At 42.6% G+C, this 23482-nt stretch overlaps 1 protein-coding gene across 1 annotated transcript; it reads left to right on the top strand.

Moving 5' to 3' along the window:
• The first annotated feature begins 2449 nt into the window (after positions 1–2449).
• Positions 2450–21503, top strand: SKIL (SKI like proto-oncogene). Its single transcript, XM_058421904.1, has 7 exons — positions 2450–2498; positions 3421–5346; positions 10140–10237; positions 11611–11852; positions 12059–12300; positions 13312–13536; positions 16324–21503. Exons 2-7 carry the CDS (start codon positions 4240–4242, stop codon positions 16483–16485), a joined length of 2076 nt encoding a protein of 691 aa, XP_058277887.1. The 5' UTR covers positions 2450–2498; positions 3421–4239; the 3' UTR covers positions 16486–21503.
• The last annotated feature ends 1979 nt before the right edge of the window (positions 21504–23482 follow it).

Raw genomic sequence — 23482 nt, 5'->3', positions numbered from 1 at the left:
GTAATAGGGTATCTATTTTACAAGATTGAAACCTCCTATGACAAGTTAGCTAACACTCTGAACTGTTACTATTAAACATGACTACCAAAGCAATGTTTTTGTCTTTAAAATGCACAATATAATCTCATCAGAGAAGAAAATGCAACGTCTTTGTTCACAGTTAAATTGTACTCTCCAGGGCACTGTTCATAGTTAAATCGTGTATCTTCAGGGACTGAAGGGAAGTTTGGGAGCTTCCCCAGAGCCTCAGCACTTCTTGAAAATTCAGACACTTTATTAATCAAAGCAAGATTCCTCCTGTGCTATTAGTGCACTTTATTACCACTTGCAGAGGTCTGGAACTCAGGTTTTAGTTGCACAGTGTCCTCAGAACTGCTTTTCACTGTCCACATTAGAAACTGTAGGCAGAGCTAACACCTTTTTTTAGACAATCCTCTACCTACAAACTTCGTCTTCCATTGCCTGATTGTTGTAGCTCTATAGCAACACTGTCATTACAGCACAATAGTTACCAGAATTTGTGACCTGAAATGGAACATTTCTGCAGCAGAACCTGCAAAAAAAAACCCAACAAATGAAACAATGCCACTGAATCCTAAGCTTCCATGACATCAGTAAGTCTAATAAAATATCTGCCTACGTATGTTGCCTTCCTCACAGGCATTGATCAGTCCAGCTCTGATGTTACATTACATTTTCTTCAGTAAATTCCAAAGGGAATAGTGCATTTCACTGATTGGTATTTGAAGAGGTTTTTTTTTTTTTTTTTTTTCCTAATCAGGTCCTAAAGTCCAAGAGGGTGAAGCAGACATGAATGTCTAGAACGTCTAGACAATTCCCTCATACATCCATATCTTTCAGAATCAACTCCAAAAGCTAATGGGTTCAGAAACCTTGTTTAATTCTGCTATATTGTTGAAGCTTTTAAGCAGACCTTTTATCTGCTTAATAATTTGGTACTGGGCGTTAGTATTCTTTGCAAAAATGTTTGCTCTTCTATAAAACCCTGATGGCTGGGGTTGGAAGAGGCTTTAATGATCACTCAGCTCCAAAGATACTGTAGATGCTGCAACTGCTGTGATGGTTTAAGTGCGAGTTAAGAGGTGATTGATGAAGCAGCTTTGCAGCGATGCTCAAGGACCTCTCCATCAGCGAGCCCGGCCAGCCCAGAGGAAACCTGAGCATATCAAAGGTGCGAAGTCAAGGATTAGAGAGCACCAAGCGCCTCTCTCGGCTGATCAGCTGCGAGGCAGGTTCTGTGGCGGTGCCCTAATCCTGGAACCGCATTAGGGAGCAGCGCGGGAGGGATCTCGGCGGCCGCGGGCAGCGCTGGCCGGTGCTAAGCGGTGCCTGGTGGTTGTACAACTGCTCCATTTTCATGTGCTGTGCTTTTGTACTCGCATCGAAATATGTAACTGTGGGGGATGAAAGGAAACGGCAAATTGGATTGCGCCGTAATCCCAGCTGAAGCGCTGTCTTCACCAAGATGTAAACTGAAAAGCTTTGGGCTTCTTGCAGGCAGAGGAAACTTGTAATACATGAACGAGTTGTACAGCGACTAAGCTGTCCCTGAAGAACATCTTTCCCCGCCTCTCCGCGCTTTGATCATTTCGCTTGCCAAACCGTCTCCTGCGCTTCAGCATCTCCTGCCAGCCCGTGGCTGGAGGGAGCGATCAGTGACCCTGCTTCGGGGACTGGCACCATCACACTGACCCGCCTGCCGTCCCCAGCGGCGGGCATCCTTGTGGGGACCCTCGCTGGGGGACAGTCGCTGTGAGACCCTTGCTCTTTGAGGGGCAGTCACTCAAGGACTCTCGCTGAGGGACCTTCATTGAGGGACCTTCTTTGTGGGAGCCTCGCTGCGGGACAGTCACTGCGCGGCAGTCACGGAGAGCCCCCGCTGGCGGCCTCTGCCCGCCGCCGCCGTCGCGCCTCAGGGGAGCGACACGCCCGACGGCGCCTGGCCCTCCTCCCTCCTGGCTTTCCCCCTTCTGCCATGGCAGCACCGCCCCCCCCTGCCCCAGCTGCCGCTCCGTGCCCGTCCCTCAGCCGGTCTCCCTCAGCCGCTGACGGGGGAACGGCGGCAGGGCGGCGCGGGGCCGGGTCTGAGCGGGCGGGCTGAGGGGAAGCCGGGCGGAAACAACACTTTTCCATGTGCATTCACTTTTTAACGTCTATTCTATATACTCATTTATTTATCTAATCTCCTGGTTCTCTTCCTGCGCTTGCCGCCGCGCTGAGGGGCGGGGAGCGGAGGGGGGGGGAAAAGGCCGGGCCGGGTTTCCCGGCGCTGAGGCGGCGGCGGGCGGGGGAGGGGCGGGCGGGCGCTCCCGCCGCTGCCCCAGACAGTGGGCGGGGCCGGCGCGCGCCGCCGGCGGGTTCGTGCCCGCGCGCCGCCGCCGCCGCCGTCTCGGTCTCCGCAGTGAGGTCACGGGTGGGCGGCGCGAGCGCGGCGCCTGTTCCGCTCCCCGCGGCCGCCGGAGCCCCCGCGGCGCCGGGTGAGCGGCCGGGGGAACTTGCTGGGAACGGCGGGGAGCGGGGCGGCGGAGCCGCGGGGGAAGGGCGGGAGCGCCCGCCGGGGGATGGGAGGGAGCGAGCGGCGGCTGCGGAGAGGCGGAGCGGGGGCGGCGGGGAGAAGCGGGGAGCGGGGTACCGGGGATGGGAGCGGGGGGAGGGACGCGGGGGCGGCGGAGCGGCGCGGTGCGGCTGGGGACGGCGGGGAGCCGGGCAGGGCGGAGGGGCGAGCCCGGCGGCGGGAGGGGGAAGGGCTGAGCCGTGCCCGGAGCGGTGCCGGGGTGAGTCACGGCGCGGCAGGGAGCGGCGGGATGCGGCGTCCCGGGAGGGGCCGCGGGGCGAGGGGTCGGTGCCCGGGACGGGGGGCACCGGTGCCCGGCCCGCGGCTCGCCGGAGCGCCCGTCCTTTCGGGCGTGCACGCCGGGAGAGCCGCTCCGGACCGCCCCCTCCCCCGCCGGTATCGCTCTTCGGTTGCGGGCTTGTGCCGGGGTTCCGCGAGTTATTGGGAAGCGCACCCTGCCTCTGGCAGGGAATCTCAGAACGGTTTGGGTTGGGAGGGGGCCTTAAAGCTCATCTCCTTCCAACCCCCCTGCCGTGGGCAGGGACACCTTCCACTATCCCGGGTTGGTCCAAGCCCTGTCCAACCTGGCCTTGGACACTTCCAGGCAAGGAGCAGCCACAGCTTCTCTTGGGCACTCTGTGCCGGTAGCTCACTGCTATCACAGAGAATAATTTCTTCCTTTTATCGAATCGAAACCTCCCCTCTCTCAGTTTAAAGCCATTCCCTCTTGTCCTATCACTCCGTGCCCTTGTCAAAACCGCCTCTCCAGCTCTCTTGAAGCCCCTTTAGGTACAGGGCAAACTCTGGCATTGCTTGTGATCGGCCTCTCTCTCTCTCTTTCACAGGTTATCAGGAAGGACTGGCAGAAGTCTGTGCTAGCACACGGCATGAATTCAGCCCATGGCCTGGATCTCACCTCTATTACTAATAACTTGGGCTGGGAAAATTCTGACACACACCAGTGACATCTGGGCGAAAGGTGACTCTCTAGGGACGTTTAGTTTGTGCCCTCGATCTGGATCAGCCTTTAATTTCAGGATTTATTTGTGAATCGCTGTCATAGTAGCTGTCACAGTGGTGGTGAAATCATAAAGCTAGCAGCACAATAAAGCGAGCCCTTAAGATTGTGTTTGATCTCTGGGAGCTGAAAGTGCTGAATAAAATTTTCACACAACTTCAACTACGTTTTGGATCAGTTACGTTAAGATTGATATTCTTCTAACTGAGCCCATTTTCTATTTTAATATTTAAATAGAGACTTATTTGAAAAGACAGTATATTTTTTAAAGGAAAAAAATGATTGAGGATGAGCACGCACCAGCGCATCGTTTTTTACTAAATTGCTGGACAAGACTACTGTGTAAAATATTGGATAGTGTATGAAGAAAACATTTTGTATACATATTGCATTGGGGGTTTTATATTATAAAATTGAACAAATAACTAAGGAAATAGTTATTAGTAATTAGTAATTTTACAGTATTACATGCAAAATGAGTTGCAGTTTTTACTGTTGGATCCTGAAGAAGTAATGTTTTAGTGAAAGGAGCGTGCATCTTGGTGTACAGGAGGTAACCCAAGATCACATGAAACGATTTTTTATATGAAAAAGCAAGAAAATGCACATTCAGGACTGACTTAATTAAAAGCTCTAGTGTTTAGCAATGGAAAGCCCACAGATAAATTTCCCTCTAGGTCTGATTTCAGACCAGAAAAGGAGCAGGATCCAAGAGGATGGGAGTCCTCCACTGAAAAAAGCAATGACAGAAGTGCACGTAAATAACAAAGTACAGGTCGTCATAAATAAATTGCCAACAATAAAGAAGGAAAACCTGGATGACTATGATGAAACTCCAGTGGAGGCTGATGGAGAAACTGCCAAGCCAAACAGTGCTTCACTATCTGAGCCTTTGAGTTTAAATCCAGGTTTGAAACATACGTTGGCACAGTTCCACCTAAGCAGCCAGAGTTCGTTGGGTGGACCTGCAGCTTTTTCAGCTCGGTATTCCCAGGAAAGTATGTCACCCACTGTCTTCCTGCCTCTCCCATCACCACAAATCCTCTCTGGCCCACTGCTCATCCCTCCAGACAGCTCCACGGAACTCACCCAGACCCTGCTGGAGGGGGAATCCATCTCTTGTTTTAAAGTCGGCGGAGAAAAAAGACTTTGCCTGCCTCAAGTGTTGAATTCGGTTCTCCGAGACTTTTCCTTGCAGCAGATCAACACGGTGTGTGATGAGCTCTATATCTACTGCTCAAGGTGCACTTCTGACCAGCTTCACATTCTGAAGGTTTTGGGAATTCTTCCGTTCAACGCTCCGTCCTGTGGGCTCATTACGCTGACGGACGCTCAGAGACTATGCAACGCTTTGCTGCGCCCTCGCACTTTCCCCCAAAGCGGCGGTTTCCTCCCTGGCAAGAACACCTTGGCCCAGCTGAAAGAGACTGGCAGTGCCTTCGAAGTAGAGCATGAATGCCTGGGCAAGTGCCAGGGGTTGTTTGCACCTCAGTTCTACCTTGCCCCGGATGATCCGTGCATCCAGTGCTTGGAATGCTACGGGATGTTCTCGCCCCAGACCTTCGTGATGCATTCGCACAGATCCCCGGACAAGAGGACCTGCCACTGGGGGTTTGAGTCGGCCAAGTGGCACTGCTACCTGCACATTAACCAAAAATACCTGGGCACATCAGAGGAGAGAGAGCTGAAGCATCTCTTGGAGGAAATGAAGGAGAAATTCAGCGAGAAAAATCAGAAAAGAACTCGGTCCAAAGTAAGTTCACCTGGTGGTGGAAAACTCCCAGATCTCATTCTGCTCGCGCATAAATACTTGATTTAGAAGCGCATTATTTGGCTTTTCTAAGTGGGAATACTTGTCACATCAAGCCTAAGTTAAATTTGTGAGAGCTTCACCATGGAAATAACATTTCTCATTAAGAGGGATGGCAATTTCTTTCCTCTTTGGGCTGCAAGTAACCATTTAAGCTGGCTTGGCTTTGTTGGTTCTTATTCTGTCCTAAAGTATACAGACTCTGGAAGATTCAGGTTATTGGGAAAGTTTGTGTTCTCCCATTTGACCTTTGAGTAGGTTTTATGTGGTGTGTGCTGCAGCAGCTGAGCAAAGCAGAAAAGAGCTTGAAAATCAAGTGTTACAAATGAATTCTTCATTTGTTATTTGTGCTCCGGCACGCACACATGGGCTGGATGGCAACCTGGCTTGCTGGCCACCCATCTCATGACTTGTGTGCAGGGTAATGGTGCTTTGCTAAATGGCTGTTTAGAAGCCCAAAGTCTGCTTGTTCAGCAAGAGCTTTCTGTTTAAACCACTCGTGCAGTGAAATATGCCAAAAAGAGGGGGTTTTAAGCAGCCCAAGTAATGAGCTGTAGGCCGGTATCTTGACAATAGTTAATAATAGACATCTTATTTTTTCCTAAAATACTGCTGCAAGTCTGTGCTGTGGTTCCAAAATACAGAGCTTATTTGTCCCTTGGAGAGCTTCTACTTTAAATAATAGGACAAGCAGCAGAGAAACATTAATATCATAGATGTTCCCATTCTTAGAAAGCACAATTTTGGGGTATAATTTAAATTTCAATAGGCTTTTAATGGTTTCTGCCCCATGACTGTTTCTTTTCAGCGTATTCAGTGGTTTTGTGTCTGTTTGATGGCTGCTGGTTTGGTGATAAATCCATGTTGCCTGTTGGATGTTTTGTGGTGGATTTCAAAATAGCAGCGAGAGCAGCGCAGATGGTTGAGCCCAAAAAGGGGTGCTATGAGCTGACACCTTTCAGCACAAATTTCTGAAAAGTTGGTGTTGCAGGAAGGCTGACTGTAGTAACAGGTATTGTTACACTGGTGCCAGTCTGCAGGAAGAGATTTTACCAGCAGATTCCCATGGAAGTCTGCAGTATGGCATGCTTCCACATGCTGAATTATTTGAAGATGCAGTCTCCTAGCAAAGAGACTTTGCTTTTCAACTGATAAAGACATGTCGGTCTTTATTCTTGCAGTGCCGGTGTAGGAAATGAACTACAGCATGGTGGATGCATCAGTGGAAATAGTCTTCCACGTTCACACCTCTAAATGCTGCTTCTCTTCCCACAGCAGCAGATTTCAGACAATGAGATCTTTCAGTTTCATGCGCAAAGATGAAAAAAAACCCAGCTGAAATTAGCAGTGGCAGTAATTTGGACTGGACTGGTGCAAATGAAATTGTAAAACTTTCTGCAGTCTTCCGTTGCAGACCTGTGTAGCTCTTTCTTACAACGCAACATGTGAAACCAGAGTCAGAGGCTGTGAAAACCTGAACAAAATACGATGGTGGGGGAGGTTTGGGGGTTTTTTCTGTCCTGTGGATATTCATCTGGGAAGTACAAAAGAGAAGAGAGTTTAAGAGAGCAGTGTTGAGAGTATGGTTTCCCTTTCCTTGTCCTGGAGGAGCTTAGGCTGCTCCAGTTGTCTTTTCATAGAATCAGTGAATGGTTTAGGTTAGAAGGGACCTTAAAGATCATCTCATCCACCCCCTGCCCTGGACAGAAACACCTTCCACTAGATCAGACTGCTCACAGCTCCATCCAGCCTGACCTTGAGCACCTCCAGGGATGGAGCAGCCACAATTTCTTTTCCTCATTTCTGTGTAGGGGGAGGGGTATCAGGTACAACATGTAGACATGCCCTTTCCTTACATTCCTAGGGGAATTTATTTGCAGGATGTTCTGATTGCTGTTCTGTCACCTCCTCACCACCTTTGCTGAGTCAGTCCTCAGAAGTGCTGACACATCTTTGTGGTTATCTTGGAGGGCCCAGGAAGAACAGTTGCCCTTGGCTCGGTGTTTCCCCGTCTAGTAATAATGAATTAATTAAATCTCATAGCCTTTGGAGCATCCTAGATCCCATGCTTTACCTTCCTCCTTAGCGTTTCACTCTGAGTTTATTCACCTCACAGTGCAAATACACTTTTGTTTCAATATTTTAAGAGCAAAGTACCCTTGAGATTAATTCCTTTCTGTTCTTTGTGCTAATAAGAAAGCTGTAAGCTGTGTGCTCGATTGTCATAATTTTCTGTGGAGTTCTAGACCGCAGTGCAACATCCACCTGCTCTTCATGGAACAGCTGTCACCGAGTCTCTGATTCCTGCGCTGACAGATCCTTGTTCCCTTTGACTTTGCGACAGTTTCTCGTCATCTCTGCATTAAAACTTTGTCTTGCTGCTGATTCCTTGAGCTGGTCGCAGTGCGTGGGGGAAATCTCACGGTGTGGGGGGTTAACATTTCTCCTGATTGTTTTATAAATCCAATCTCTGCTAAAACTACTGGCTTAATGATTACATTGAAAACATTTCTTACCTGTATATTTTTTCCTTAAAGAACAGCTTTGTCCAACTAGCCTTGAAGAAAAATAAGTGATTTTTCATGTAAACCCTTTTAAACAATTTGAGTAGAAGTAATTCAATTCAGCTTGTGTTTACAGAATTATTGAAGAGCATCTAAAATAAATTGTTGGGTAATGAAATGGAATATATATATATATATATATATATATGTAAATAGATGCCTTATTTTATTTACCTGAATGGTGATGGAAGAATCCTGTTAGAAAAAGACTTTGTTTATTTATGGTAACATTTCATTTTCCTTCCTAAGAAAAAATTTGATTGCATGCTATGAAATTCATTTGTAAGATTCACACTAATGGATAGACAGTAAATTCAGTTTCCGTTCGAAGCAGGTAAAAAAAAGCAAAAATCTGACCTAGTAATTTGCAAATAGAGATGACCTGATAATTTCATATGTAAATATATAAGCATGTTCGAATGCGAGTCCTAAAATATGGACAAATGCAATCTGAAGCTAAAATCAGATCACTGCGTACTAGCTGCAGTATAAGTAGATTATATGTGATTATTTAAATTATTAGAATGATCTGAGTAAGTAGAAAAAACTTGACAAGTGTCAGGATGAGGCCATTTTTCTAGCGATTACGATTACTCAAACCTTTTTTATTTAAAGCCTTTTTATGAATTTACTACTCCAGAGCTTCCCCTCCCTTTCTGTCCGTGTTGGAAGGGAGGAACTGCAGGGGTGGAGTTGAATTTCAGTTTCGTTGTGAGAGCTGAGTTGGTGGGGTGGAAGTTTTGGTCAGGATGGGGTTAGGTGGGGTTTGGTCCCTGCCAGGTTTGCTGCTGTTGGATTGTGCAGCTCAGGTCACACCGGTGTCACTGGGGGTGCCCCACTGCCAGGGATGAATTTCTCTAAAAGTTTATTCCAGGCTGTGTAAATGCAAACTTTTCTGATAATATAGCACATAAGAAGTTGTGAAGATATTAGAACGATAGGTAAAGGCTTCAGTACAGGTTTATTTAAATTTTTTTTAGCTTTATAGGGTGTTTTTTAATTGAGCAGCTTGTCAAAGGGACTGGGTCTGGCTGGAACGGTGTTGACTTATTTTGTAGCAGCCTGTATGGTGCTGTGCTTTGGATTTGTGGCTAAAACTGGCTAATATACCAGTGCTCTGGCTCCTGCAATAAAATCTGGGATAGAAGGAGGAGAAAGAGGGTTTGGCATCCAAGGAAGAGGTTGTTCAAGGGTAGTCTGAGGGAGGGACTGAGCCATGCCTTTTGCTTCACTCATGTTTTTCTCTTTCCTTCACCTCTTGAACCAATTTTACCTTGATGCAGGAGCTTTCTTGCTCTCTTCCCTTCCGTGCCCTGGGGATGGTGCTGAGGGAGCTCTGTGGGTGCTTGGCAGCTGCCTGGGGTCAGCCCACCACACCCTGCCCAAAACCCTATGTCCCAAGGCTGTTTTAATACAGAGAAATTACAAATCCATTTCTTAGCTATGAGGATATTGTTAATATATGGTGAGCCACCTTTCACTTGAAATTAAGAGCGACTTCGCAGGAGACCACAGAGTACCACCAGGAATTTTGAGTAAAGAGTAATTCCAAAAGCATTTCTTGAGACACGCAGAACAAGAATTGCTTTCCAAATGCAAAATACACAGAAGTTTTTAACATTATATATTCTGATGCACCTGAGTTAATTTTGTTTGCCACTGCAGAGGGAATGGCATTTTCATGTTACTGGGAGCAGCTTTTCCTGCTTGTGTGATAAAAATTTGTGATGACTGAAGGAAGTTCTGTCCCTGGAACACCAGTGCACTGTTCCATTTAATTTTGAAATAAAGTATCTGGCAGGTGCTTACTTTATATAGACACATTATTACAAAAGGCTCCTACACCTTTTGGGACTCCTAGTTTCTGCTTTGTGTTTCTCCCAAGCTCGTTCAGTAGAGTTCTGGAAAATCAGCAGAGCTTTTAGATAAATCTGTAAAGAGATTTTCCTTTAATTTCATTGCTGTTTTGCCCACAATGGTAAATTGGAGATCAAAGAAAATTCTGTGGCTTGCATCACCCTGCGTCTCTGCCAAAGTCACCCCTTTGCCCAGTACTGCTTCTCTGCTGTACCTGTATTATTGGTGTAAATGCCATTTTTCTGAGGAGTGTTTATGAAAATGTAAATAACCTGCATCCATGTTTCAACTAACAATTTATTTTCTTTCCTTTAGGCAGAGCCACAGCAGAACCTGGAATTATCGCAGTGGTATCCAGTTATAAAGCAAGAAGCAGAAACTGATCCTCAACCACCTTCCTTTTTCCACCCCAGGTAACTGAGTTTCCTGTGTAGAACTATAAGCACTGTCAAGTCTTCAAATACTTTTGGCTATTTAGGGATAATTCAAACTGAAAAAAACAAATATATTTGCAGCCTGAACTGTCAGGAAAATTCATAAGGTATCACACAGGAATGATTTAACCCTAAATTTTTATGTATTTCTTAGTGTAAGTGCTAATGAACTGCTTTAGGAGTGTTTTTTGATATAGGACTCAAGCTGTGATCTGTGGGTGTTCTTCAGCAGGCATTACAGTTGAAATGTAATAAAATTTCCCTTTCATAGTCGAAATGACAGAGGTAACTTTTGATCTTTCATACTGTAATACAATGCATGCATGTGGAAAGCTGCACAGGGCCTATTTACCATGAGGACAACTTAATTTCCTTCCAGAAAAAAGCTTCCAAGAGCTGTTTGAAGGTTTTCTTCCACAGTGGGACGAGGGCTGCAGCTAAATTGACCGTGGACTGGTTTCCTGGGTTTAGAAACCAAGTGCACTTCCTTGACTCCTTACCCAGTTTGTCACCTGCAGCAGCGAGGGAAATAGTTTTTCTTGATATTCCTCTTGCCCTCACCCCCTGTGGTTGCACAGGTCCCAAATTTGGGGCAGAGCACATCACATCGCACTGCTTCTCACTCAAAGAAGGGAGTGGAGGAACTTCTGTGGTGGGCTCTCAGGTTCTGTTTCTGCCAGTGCCTTCCTTCAGAACCAGGAGAAGGGGAAGTGTTGAAGACAGCAGCTGGACTCCAGTGACAGTGGGGATCTTGGCACTGACCTGAACACCCCTGGGGCTCTCTTCCCTCTGTGCTGGGCTAAGTGGTGAGGGGAGGGTGGGACACAGGGCTGCTCCCAGGAGTCCAGGAGCCGTGAAAATCCAAATGGGCAGCTCAGTGTACCTGGGAAGGAAGGCCCAGCACTGGTCTCAGACGTGCCCCAGGACTGTCAGAACACAGCTTTGCTGCTTAAGTGAGGTGCACATTCCCACTTCACTGATCACCTCCCCATCCTCCATTGCTAATGTAAGGATTATGAAAATGCTGGAGAGTCTGGATTCAGTGGCATTCTAATTTTTGCATTTAAATGCAGTCTTCATATCATTTTCTGTAATGCTTTTTTAATCAGCCATGTTTGGAAGATCTACTTGTTTGATAGCCTCAAAACCTTATCTAGATAATCTACTCAGTAAAGATCAAATGGGTCTTTAGGCTCTCCTTTTTGCATAGGAAAAAATTTAAAAGGATGTGCTTATTTTTCATTGATGCTTTCAGTTTGAACTCACATTAAATTAAACTTACTGCTCTCAACCAGCCATCATTTATTATGTCTTACCTTTTCACTATGAATGTTATTCTTCTGGTGTTTCAGTTACTACCTTTATATGTGTGATAAGGTGGTTGCCCCGAATGTGTCTCTTGCATCTCAATATAAGGATGTTGCAAAAACAACAGTAAAAGCTTCAGAAGTCAATAAATCCTCACCTGGGCAGTCAGAGAAGAAGCTCAGTAGTGGAAAGCACAAAAAAACTGCCTCATATCCAGAGCTTTCTCTTGAAGAACAGGAAAAAATTGACTTGAAAACTGCTGTGGAGCAGCCGAACAAACGTTTAGGTGAGTAGTGAAAACGATACTGAAATCTTTGATTTTAATACCACGGAATTTTGGAAAGCTTTACACTGAGCTAGAATTTTGTGGTGTCACTTCAGGTTCCCAAAAATTCCCTCCATTTTTTGTAATCTCAGCTTTCTTTGCATTCTTGTCACTCTGGACTTTGAACTTTCTGTGATTGTTGTTCTCTGGTTTCTTTTCCTGTGTAGATCCTCCTGTGTCAGCTCGTCCTGCGAGAGGTGGAAAGTCCGAGCGTGTTTCTTCCAAAATCACCAGAGACTCTGGCCGTGCTGAGGGAGGTGCTGAGGCACGAGCCTTGTCCCCCACCCTGATGAAAGACATCAGCTGTGAGGATGACAAGGGAAGGATCATGGAAGAAGTCATGAAAACCTACATCAAGCAGCAGGAAAAGCTAAACGTGATTTTGCGGAGGAAGCAGCAGCTGCAAATGGTACAGTGGCAGTCGGACTGCATTTCCCCCTGGGCAGCAGGGAGCTGGTGTGAGCTTGCTGGCTCACACATCACAGATTGCATCATTTAATACTCCAAAGCACGCAGATCATCTTTCCCTCAGCTTAAATCCAGACACCAAATCTTCAATGTCCCTTATGCTCACGAGTTTTGAGCCCACTAATAAGTGGTGTCTCTTCAGTTTGCAGCTGCTGGGTCCAAGCGGCTCCTGCTTTTGCTCTAAAATATCTCAGTTTTCAGGTTTTTAAAGATGCAGATATCAGTATTCTAGGAATGGTCTTATCACTGCCCTGTATAAAAAAGAACACAACCTTCCTATTCCCATTTGCTAATCTGTGCTTTCAGGGATTTTATTTTTAGTCTTTTCTTTAATAATGGATGATTTGAGTGGCTGGTGTTCATTTGTGACATTTCTGATTCCTGAATTCAGTTAAATACTGTCTTTGCTTCTTGCATCCATGGAACAGTCCTAATATTTTAATTTATTTTATTTTAATTTAAATGTTAATCTCAGAATCTAGGAGTTCAGGTAGGGCCCTAGAGCTGCCGCTTTAAAGTTGTTCTGCTGTTGGAGGTAAAGCTTGTAGATAAGTTTAAAAATAAATACGAGTTCAAAAATATCAAAGTGTCAGTGGACAAAGAAATCAAACACTTCATTTTGTTTTCTGATGCTACACTTGCATGTACACTTCAAAGTATATTTTAGTGAATCAGTGCTGCTGCTTCCTGAGGTTCACTGCTGGAAGTGCAGATTTGTTTCTGGAAGCTCCATGTACTTGGAAGTATAAATAATTGCTTTAAAATTAGGTGCATGTTACAGAATTCCATGCTGTCATTGGTATGTAGATAATTACCATTTTCAGGCTGTTGTTATTGGTAGTTACAAATGGTCTTTTTGGCCTCATTGGTTCCGGAAATGCTTCTAAATTCAGGTTTTTTACTTTTCTGGTGTTAGAAGGAAGGAGTATGTGATCTTGATCTTTCTTTACAGGAAGTGGAAATGTTAAGCAACTCTAAAGCTATGAAGGAACTGACTGAGGAGCAGCAGAATTTGCAAAAAGAACTCGAATGTTTGCAAGCAGAGCATGCACAAAGAATGGAAGAATTTTATTTTGAACAAAGAGACTTGGAGAAGAAACTGGACCAAGTGATGAAGCAAAAATGTAGCTGTGACTCCAATTTGGAAAAAGATAAAGAAGCTGAATATGCAGCACAGGTGAGAAAGGAAGGTTTATTTCAAACAAAACATGTTTTAGTGTATCAGGAAATGGTGAAGTTGTTGTTCAGGCACCTTAAGGTTTCATTTTCTCTGTGTGTTCTAAAACCACAGACAAATACCAAAATAGGTCAGTGACAGCAGTATTTATTTCCCTGTTTCTTGGGAAGGAATGGGGTAGAATGTAACTTACAGAAACATATGATATTATTGATGAAATATTAAACTGAAACACGAGGTCTGTTACATCCTGATTTAAAACAAATTCTGTTTTTAATGTGTATGAGTTTGCCATGATACAGACTTTAACAACATCATTATTTTTTGTAAAACAAATATTCCAGACCTCTGAATCATCTTTTTATCAGATCAGCAGCATACCTTGCTGCTCCTCTTGTTCCTTGGTGGTAGAACCTTTTGTGGTGTCTGATGAGCCCCTTCTGGGCTCTACCAAAACATTTGGCCGAGAGTTTTCTTGTAAATGAAAATCATATTAGTGTCTCCCATTCTTTTCTCTTGGATTCATATGCCAAAACCTATGGAGTTGTTTTTTCCTCTCACTTTCCTTTTAGCTTTTACTGTTGCTTCTTTATGTTGGAGGCTATTCCAATGAGAAAAAAATATAGTTAATGACAAAGGAATGCTTCTTTTAAAAACCAGCTGTAGTTATGATTAAATTTTTTATTTTGCACTATATCACAGAAAACTAGTCTTAACAGGATCTTTTTTAAAGTGAACAAAATCCAAAACTGGAGCTCAGTAAAGCTCTGTGGTCCTTTGTTCATAACTGTGTATATTTCCTGTTCTGACTGACTCAAACTGAGAAACAGGCACTACTTGAGAGACAGGTTTTGGTATTTTTGGTGAGCAGGGCACAGACTCGCATCGTAAATCCTTCTCATGAATTTAATTTCGTGACATCCCACTCCACTGATTCCTGGCCTTTGCTGCCAGAAATAATCCTCTCTGACTAAGGCCTGATTTAGTAAACATCTGGTACAAGCCCTATTAGTGCAAGTAACAACGTGTTCTAATTTATGGAGATCATCACGTACAGCACATTTTACAGGGCTTGTGCAGCTTACTTCCTTTGGAGGGTGAAAACTGTGGATTGTTCCCCAAGGAGATTGGTTGTGTGTTTCTTTTGAAGTTAGACTTTGAAAACTACATACATTCCTCGTGTGAAAGTTTACTCTGTTATTACCTCCGTGGTAGATCTGTTCACAATGTATAATTTGAACCTTTTTTTTCTATTTATCAAATCTTGCAGTGCGTTCTGGTTCCAAGAAGCACCAGAGTTAAACAGAGGTCTTGGGAACAGGGAACTTCCCCAAGCTGTGTATACAGCATTCTAAAAAAGCCTTAATCTGATGTGTTCTTGAAGCAGTTTCTCAGGCTGCCATTTCTGTCTGAGGACTGTGGGCTGGGAGGAACCCTCCTCGTGCATTAAACAGAATTAAGAATTTGGTATTTGCAACTTGCTTAAAAGTCTCTTGCCCTTTCTAGACCTGTCTGAATATGCACTGTCTTGCCCCCCTTTTTGACTTGTTTGTTGAAATAGTTGATTCACCCTGTCAGTCACAGTAGGGCAGAATAACCAGTCCTGGAGCCTTTCCTTAGAGCTGGAAATCCAAGCCAGGGACGTGCTGCAGCATGCAGGCAGTGGGCACTGTTGCACTGCAGCACTTCACTGCATCACTGGTGCAGTCAGGACTTGCATCACTGGCAGCCTGTTGTTGTCTAAGAACTGCTGAAGTATTTCTGATTAAAGAGGCAGGGGTGAAATGTGGTGTTTCTGTAAAAGCAGCACAGCCATTCCTTCACCCAGCACGTTCTGTAGCAGTTGGTGAACACCAGCAATGCCCTGTTTGTTCCTGCTCTTTCCTTCTCAGGAGCTGTCTTCCTAATTCTCAGCGAGGTGGGTGCTTAGTGATGATGTGCATCAGGTAGATTCCCATCATTTTAAAGGCAGATGGATTTTTTTTAGATGGAGTGAGGTCTTTTAGCAAGAAATCACCCCATAAATCAATGGGAGAGAGGAGAGCTGGTTTCCAGTCTCCTCCCTGTTTTAACTGCTGGTAGTGTACTACAAGCAATAAGGAACTTTCCTACACTTGACAAGATGTTTCCACATGCTACTGTAAATAATTTTGGTGACGTTCTAGCAAGTTTGAGCCTTGCTGTATTCCAAAGAGGAAAAGAATACCCAGTTTCCATGTATAAAAACAAAATGTATCACAAAAACATTTGTGTGGACTCAGGTTTATATTTGAACGCACACATGGATGATTCTGTTCAAGATTGTCTGAATATTTCACTTACACTAAGGAATATCAGAAAATAGTGCTGGTGGTTCATTTTGTTTCATCTAGAAATACATTCAGGCTTTGAAATAAAGAAGTAATATTTTGTCAGGTAAGAGAAATGGACCTGGGAAATGAAAAAATACAGTTTGTTCTGGGATTTGTGACACATCCATTACAGACATCATCACAATTTTTCTGTGTGTTATTGACAGGTTGGTGTGACAGTTCATATAACTACAAGTTATATGCATTTAAAAATCAGATTTTCTCATTGCTTTAATTATAGCATGATGTCTCTGTGGCTTTGCACACTGACATTGTTTGCTAATGGCGTAGCAGGTAAATGCATAATTCTTGAAAACTGCATCATTGTGGTGGACTGCAATACTTGGATGCGTGGAGTGGCCATCTGTGACCCTTTGGTGATTTAAATGAGTTTGCTAAAATTTAACTCTGCCTCTCTGTGTCTCGTGTTTCACAGCTGGCCGAGTTGAGGCAGAGGTTGGATCATGCAGAGGCAGATAGACAAGAGCTCCAGGATGAACTGAGACAGGAACGCGAGGCCCGGGAGAAGTTGGAGCTGATGATAAAAGAATTGAAGCTACAGATCTTGAAATCTTCAAAAAATGGGAAAGGAAAATAGAAACTGGAAGAGGAAGCACGACCGTGTCCTTCAAACAGGGTGTTTTGGTTTTAATGATTGTGAACAATTTTTGTGTGCTGAGAAAAAGTGTTTTCTATGGATTCCTGTTTCCCAGACAGGTCCAGATGAAGATATACATAGATATAAATAAATAGAGATAGATAGACATTTTTAGATTTTCCTAGCCAATGAAAATCTGCATTGATTTGTACTGGTGTTTTTCTCAAACAATGAAAAATACGAAACTCTTGATTTAGAGTGACCAGTTTCTGTCTATTTCTAATGCAGTCTTAAAGACTCCACACCTTTTAACATTGTTTGTTAAAACATATGTGGATATCTTTATTTTGCTATCAATTGCACATCCAGGTATAAAAGTACATGAAAAATATCCTCAATTCTTCAAGGTCTTACACAGTTTGGGTTTTAGTGAGAATTAAATATTCTTGAACTGAGGAAAGTAAAGGCAGCTTTTTGTCTGTAAGGCAGAGCTCCAAATTGCCACAACTGATTGATGATTGTGTATCAAAAGTGATTTACCAGCATGAGTTTTTCTCATAATTTCATTGTGTGAAGCCAGCTGATCTTTTCAGTATTGTCTATTTAACAACTCATTATCAATCTAAAGGTGTTAGAGCCAGCACTTGCTTGCTCTGCTGGAAGAAGAAAACATTAGGGGTTGGTTTTTTGTTTTGGTTTGGTTTTGTGTATTAAAAAAATTTGCAATTACAGTGGAATCTTGGGAAGTTAAAAATTCGCAGGTTTTCTTCTGTTTTTTTTCTCTAGAGTACATATGAAAGAAACATTAATGAAAGGCTTAAAGGTGGGGCTTTTCCTTTTAGAAACCGACAAAGCCTGACTTAACTGTTTTTCAGATATTAATGCTTTCAAAATAATATTTATTAAGGAATGTGTATTAATTTCTTCAGTACCCTAAGCCTCCACCCTTTGAGCTTCTTGCCAACTTGTGGATTTTTCTTTCATTACATAGAACAGGCCTTAACTGACATTGTGATCATAACTTTAAATACAAAATTCTGAGGTATGGCACTTTGAAAAATCCTTTTGATAGTCTCTGTATTTGAATGGCATGGTAGGGTTACCATGAATTAAGAAAATACAGCATGTTTGTTAAGCTATAACATTGGGAAATGTGTAATTGTACAGAATTACTGTTTTATGTGTATATATAATGTCTGAGTACTTCTGAAGTCTGGTTCCTAGTGGGTTAAATGCATGGCTAAAGTTGGATGAAGAAAAACTGTTTTTGCACTTCTCTCCAAAAAATTGGATACAGCTGGCAGATGTCAGCTGATCATGTTAATGATAGGAATATTTTAGTAATTCTAGTGTTTCACTACATAATTTTAACTTGTGCTTTTAGTTTCTGGTTTTGAGGTACTTAAATTTAATATTCTCTTAATAATTCAATTAATTTTGGATAAAACCACTAGTTAAAGCCTACATTGATTTTTCCCGCCCCCCTCAACTGGTAAAACTGAAAACTCTCATTCTTTTTTGTTTCTCTGTTAGTGATATAACAAGACTGAATATCACAGAGAAAGAAAAAATTGCACATAACTTCAAACTGAATGAGAAATGAGGTGGTAAATTAAATGTCACGGAGTCATAGGATGACTTTTTTAATAACTGTACAATTTTGTGTATGAGCTCTGTGTCATATTTACACTGACAAGAAAAGCAGGTTGGATTGAAAAAAAACCCCACGTTTTCTTTGTCAGGGTTGAGAATTAGAGAATGGTTTGGGTTGGAAGGGATCTTAAAGATCATCTAGTTCCACCCCCTGCCAGAAAAGAAGACCAGGATGATATTTTTCTCTTCTTCAGCTCCCATCTCCAAATTTTTCCTTTAAAAAAAAGAAAAAAAAAAATCAACAACAAAAAACCCCCCACAAACTATAAAGGAAAAGGCCTGTCTTTGCAGCTGGGTTTGGAGGGAAAGGTGCTGACTAAATGCTTCTGGTTGTGTGTGCGCCACTTGCTTTAAAAACACCGTGGATGTTTTGTTGTCCAGGCACCAGCCCCGTGGGCACAGGGAGGGCAGGCAGGAGTGTTGCTGGAGGTGTGATGGTTGGGGAGCGGAGCTGGAGGCTGTCCCATGGGATTGGCAGATCCTGTCTGAGGATCCTTTTGATCCTTGGATGAGCTGGGAAACGGGAAAGTTCCCCCTGGGTGCTGCCGAAGGATGGAGAGAATCCCTTTGTGCTGTGTCCCAGTGTTGAGGAGCAGGCTCGGGCTGTGGGTGTGGGTAAAGCCCCAGCTCGCTCACAGCTGCACTGACTGCTGCTCCACAGTGTTTATAGCTTTGCTCTGGAGTGTTTGGAGCCCTCCTGGGATTATTGGATTTGTAGGACAGTGAAGATCCCGTTTCCACTCCTGTCTGTGTCCTGTGACTCCTGCTCAGGTTGGTCCAGCAGTGGCCCTGGAGGGCTGATGTGTCCCAGGTTCCTGTGCCTCAGGCAGCACTTGGCTCACTGCTGGAGGCTCTGAGAATGCTGGTAACCATCCTTTGTACCAATATTTTCACGGTTACAAGAACTCCAGCAGCTCTAGGAAGTTTTACCAAGGCCTCCTAACCGTTTTTGAACATCTGGCTGGTAAAGCAAGTGGGGCATTTATTAAAATGACTTTAAAAGTAGCTTTGTAAATATTCCATTTAGTTAATCTAAAGTTAGAATGCATTTTAAATTATTGTAATCCTCTTATAAAATTCTTAAATACTACTTTCAGGCTCTTGACGTACCATAAACGATTTTCATACGTGTAGACTTGATTTTATACTGATTTTAAGTAATAATGTATACATGAATGTGCCATAGACCTTGGTGTGCTCACAGTCTCTGAAAGATAGTTTTTTAGTAAATCATAAATAATGCTCTTAAGTTTTAGAATAAATATATGTTGACCTTCTTTTTTTTTTTTTTTTTTGCTACCTTATCCTAATTCTACTGAATGATTCATTTTATAACCTGACATAGGAACTTGGAATGCACACTTGAGGGCCCTCACTAAAGTGCACACTTAATGGTAGAGACTAAAATCAGTCATTAGGTCTTTGCTTTTAGTCATAGCGTGCTCATTTTGTTTATTTAGTTTGCCTTCAGTCATTGCTTGCTGGTCTTTTCAGGCAAGAAGTAATCTTCCCAGGTAGTTGTGACATGAAACCTGTAGAACAAAGTCCCTAAAACTGTCTATAATTTGGAAGTTGCTTTATTAGACACCTGCACCAAGATGGAAGTTGCCTAGTGCACCTTTTGGAATGAGTAGGATTCGAGGTCAATGCCTAATTTGCTCCTATACGTTTATAAAAGAGACTTTTAACACGCTTTGTATACTTTAATCAATAAAATATAAGAGCTTGGAGGGTAAAACTCTTGTAATCTTGGCAGTCTGGAAACCCCCTCACTCACAGTGTAACCAGGTGTCCCTCAACGAAAGAGATTTTTATCTAAATCTCCAAACTTAGTTAAGTCTGTGTTTTAGTTTTTGTAAAGCATATCGTTCAGTTTGACTGTTTAGACGAATGTAGTTACGTTTCACATTCTTGAAACTAATTTTATTCTATATTTAATATATTGATAGCTTAGGTGTAAAACCATCTGTACATAAGTAAAGGCATAATGCAATTAGCGGTGTAGGAAAAGTTGGGTGGGAGCATAAAGCTACTGGTGGCCTGAAAAGAAATAAATCTTGGCCCATATTTTAGAAGTCACAATGTTTTATTCATACATCCTTGTTTTGTATTGGGGGAGGGCATAGCTAGAATGTGTTATGAAATTTTTGGAAACCTTTCCTAGCATTAGTTGGGAAGTCGGCCTTGAAATGCTGTCGTGGTCTGCTTCCTAGAATTCACTTGTTTGTAGAGTATATATTTTGATTGTCAGTAAAGATAACAGCTTTGTATTTTTTCTGCACTTAATTCGTGTAATTAATCCACACAACAGAGTTTTCTATAACACGGTGAAGTCGACAAAAGGCGTAATTTCTCCTACCTATTAATCCGTGCTTGCAATATTTCGGTAATTTTATTTAAGCCATCGATAGTAAGCAGCAGAAAGCTGCAAATTTCAATTTTCTTTTTGCTCATTGCATTCGTAGTGTGAGTGTTCATTGGTTTTCTTTACAGGAAGCTTGTAGAATTTTCTATTTGCTGCATATATCTATTTAAAAAAAAAAAAATGCAGTCATTTTTTAGCTTTTGTGAAAGCAGTTATTGCTTACAAATTGCACGATGATTTTATAGTGTGTCTCCGATACTTAGCAAATTGCTTTTTTCAAGGTTAGCAGCTCTGTTGGAAAATGCTTGAAAAATGAGTTTGAAGCACTTCATCAAGCACAGCAAACACGGTATAAAATTTTGCTATTTGAAAATTAATTAAGTGTAACGATATCAATTGAACTTTTTTTTTTTTTTTGTCTTCTAAGAGATACCTCACTTAAAGGAAAGCACAGCTGTACTGTATTTAAACGAATCCTAGGAAACAATAAAAAGTCGGTCTGAAATATTTCGTTGCCATCATGTTGCTTTCTGTGATTGACAGAACGTTTTTTTGTGTTCTCGTCCTCACTCTCTAAAGTATTTATTGCTGTTGACATGCCAGTATCATTCTCTCAAACGACAGAAAGTAGCTGCAGAACCACCGAGCCCCTGTTAGCTCAAGGCACCAGGCTGAGTGATCATTCTGAAACCGTGGGAAAAGCCTGTGGAAAACGATCAGTGCGTTCAGCGATTCTTAATACTTTGCCAATGATGTACAGTCTTTTTGTCAGCATTGCTGTGGTTGCATTACATGACACACGGAACTGTCCTCTACCTCACGTGAGATTTAACAGATATTTTATATGGTTTTAGTGGACAAGATGCATCTATCTGGTCACTTAGTTTACAAATTTTGAATTATATTTATTGAAACGTGGCATACTGTGCTCTTAGCTTATACCTCAATTGTATTTTGTGCTGTTTTCCATTTCCATGCCTTGTAAATACCTGTATAGATCGTGGACTCAAAAACAAATAAAGAACTGTAATGTCAGAACACTTGTCTCTGTCGCATTTTTGAACACCGACTCCTAAACTTTGCTCTTTGAAGGTCCTTAACTCAGTGCTTTTCTAAAGACAGAGCCTTCCTTGCTTCGATTACAGTAAATTAAAATCTGATTACACCCAAGCTTGTTAGCAGAACTCCCACAGCCTGCAGCAGGTCCCCAGTTCTCTAAAAGGTGTTTTAAGCAAAATCTACAAGATCAAAGCCTCCTGTCCCTCCCCATGGATCCACTTTCTAAAGCTCTTAAGTTTCTGTGAAGGGATTGGCACCACCAAGCTTTCTGTGTGTCTTGGCATAAATTTGGTGTTTGTACCTGAAAATAGAACTCCTTGCATACTCGGCAAATTCTCTGGTGCTTTGCTGCTTTGTTGCTGCTTGACTGCTCCAGCAATGCTTGAGTTGTTCACAACTCTCTTCCATAGCTCAGTAATAAATGAGATTAAAAAGGCACATTGCCAGATCAAATGCTGAGATTATACAGAGTTAAAATCAGAATTGGGAATTTTACTCTATTTGCTGATAAAAGAGTTACTGCTGGTGGTGAGTGACTCTCGGGGGTTCATAGTTTTTGTAAACTGTGTGATTATATTACCTTAACATTTCTGTGTGACATCAAGGAGTTTAAACAGCAGAAAAATCAGAGTAGGAGAGGGAAGGAGCAATAGAGGAGAAAAGAGGGAGCAGTTTCTCTAAGCTGCCTGTTCTTCCACAAGTCTTTCATTTACATTGAATTTCCAACACTTGCAACAGTAAACTGTTTGTTGGTCACTTAAACCCCCCCTATATTGTAGTGAAATATAACTTTTGCTACAAATAATATTTTGGAGATTTTCTGGGGGATTTTATTCATGCTGGGAAGTTTTTCCTGATGCGTAAGAAATCACAATCACACACTTTTTTTTTTTTTTTTTTTTTTTTTTTTTTTTTTTTTTTTTTTTTTTCCCCTCTCCTCAAATCAGTGCAAAAATACTTGGTATTAAGGAACTGCTCTTCCATATAGGAAATCCTGATGATGTTTCAGATAATTTCAAACCCTTAATGCTACCATGGGTTTGAATGTATTTTACAGATAAAGAGAGAAAGGTATGAACCAGGAAAAAGAAGAAAATCACAATGATGAGCTCAACCTTCAGTATAGAACAAAATTAAGAACTGACTGTACCACTTGAACTTGTTTATTTCTGCATCCCATCCTGCTTTTTTATACTGCTGTATTCCCAAACAGGGAGGAAACAATGAGGCTGAAAATGTAAAGGAAAGGTTCAAGGTGAATCATTAGGGTGAGAAAGCCCTGGGGTGTTGATAGCTTGGGTAGCTGTGACTAATTGCAACGCCTGTCTTTTGTCAGAGAGAACAATGTGGATCAGGGAAAAACTCTGGGAGTGAAGGGTAAAAAGATTGATTTTTAAGGAGCTCACACTGTTGCTGGAATAAACGTCTGTGTAGCACTTGCTTTTTAAAAAGACTGCTTTTAAAACTATTGCCCAGGGCATCTCTGTTTATTTGGCGTACAGCTGGCGTGTCGTTCTTGTTCCTTATTTTATTGATCTTGTAAATCATTGTCCACTTGCCTCATATGAACTTTTATTCACTTAACTGTGGGTGATGTGATTTATAGCACTGACAAGATGGTAAATGTCTCCTGTCTGTTGACATCAATGAAATAATTCACACTGTGCCCTGTGGGCACCAGCTCGAGTTCTGTTGAACAGTGCTGGTTACCAAAGTGCCAAATTTACTCCTTGCTCCTGCACACCCCTTGATAAATACATTTGTGAAGGAAAACAGGGAGTTAAGAAACTTTTGTGGTTAAGGAAACCAAAAATGTAGGAAGCTGAATTACAGAAGGATGTATATGCCAAGGAATACCTTGCAGCATTTAACCAGTATTTATATTGCACATTTGGATGTGTCTGTACTATCCCTGTGTAA

Source organism: Hirundo rustica, chromosome 10, assembly GCF_015227805.2.
Source record: "Hirundo rustica isolate bHirRus1 chromosome 10, bHirRus1.pri.v3, whole genome shotgun sequence".
Taxonomy (NCBI): domain Eukaryota; kingdom Metazoa; phylum Chordata; class Aves; order Passeriformes; family Hirundinidae; genus Hirundo; species Hirundo rustica.
Note: the sequence above shows the minus strand (reverse complement) of the source record. Positions and strands in the feature narration are given on the sequence as shown.

What these genes read in the sequence shown, in the direction of transcription:
- SKIL (XM_058421904.1), top strand. Translation starts at nt 4,240, where the DNA reads ATGGAAAGCCCACAGATAAATTTCCCTCTAGGTCTGATTTCAGACCAG. An exon ending in AGAAAAGAACTCGGTCCAAA is followed by an intron (nt 5,347 to 10,139) that starts GTAAGTTCACCT and finishes TCTTTCCTTTAG; the next exon opens with GCAGAGCCACAGCAGAACCT. An exon ending in GGAAGCAGCAGCTGCAAATG is followed by an intron (nt 12,301 to 13,311) that starts GTACAGTGGCAG and finishes CTTTCTTTACAG; the next exon opens with GAAGTGGAAATGTTAAGCAA.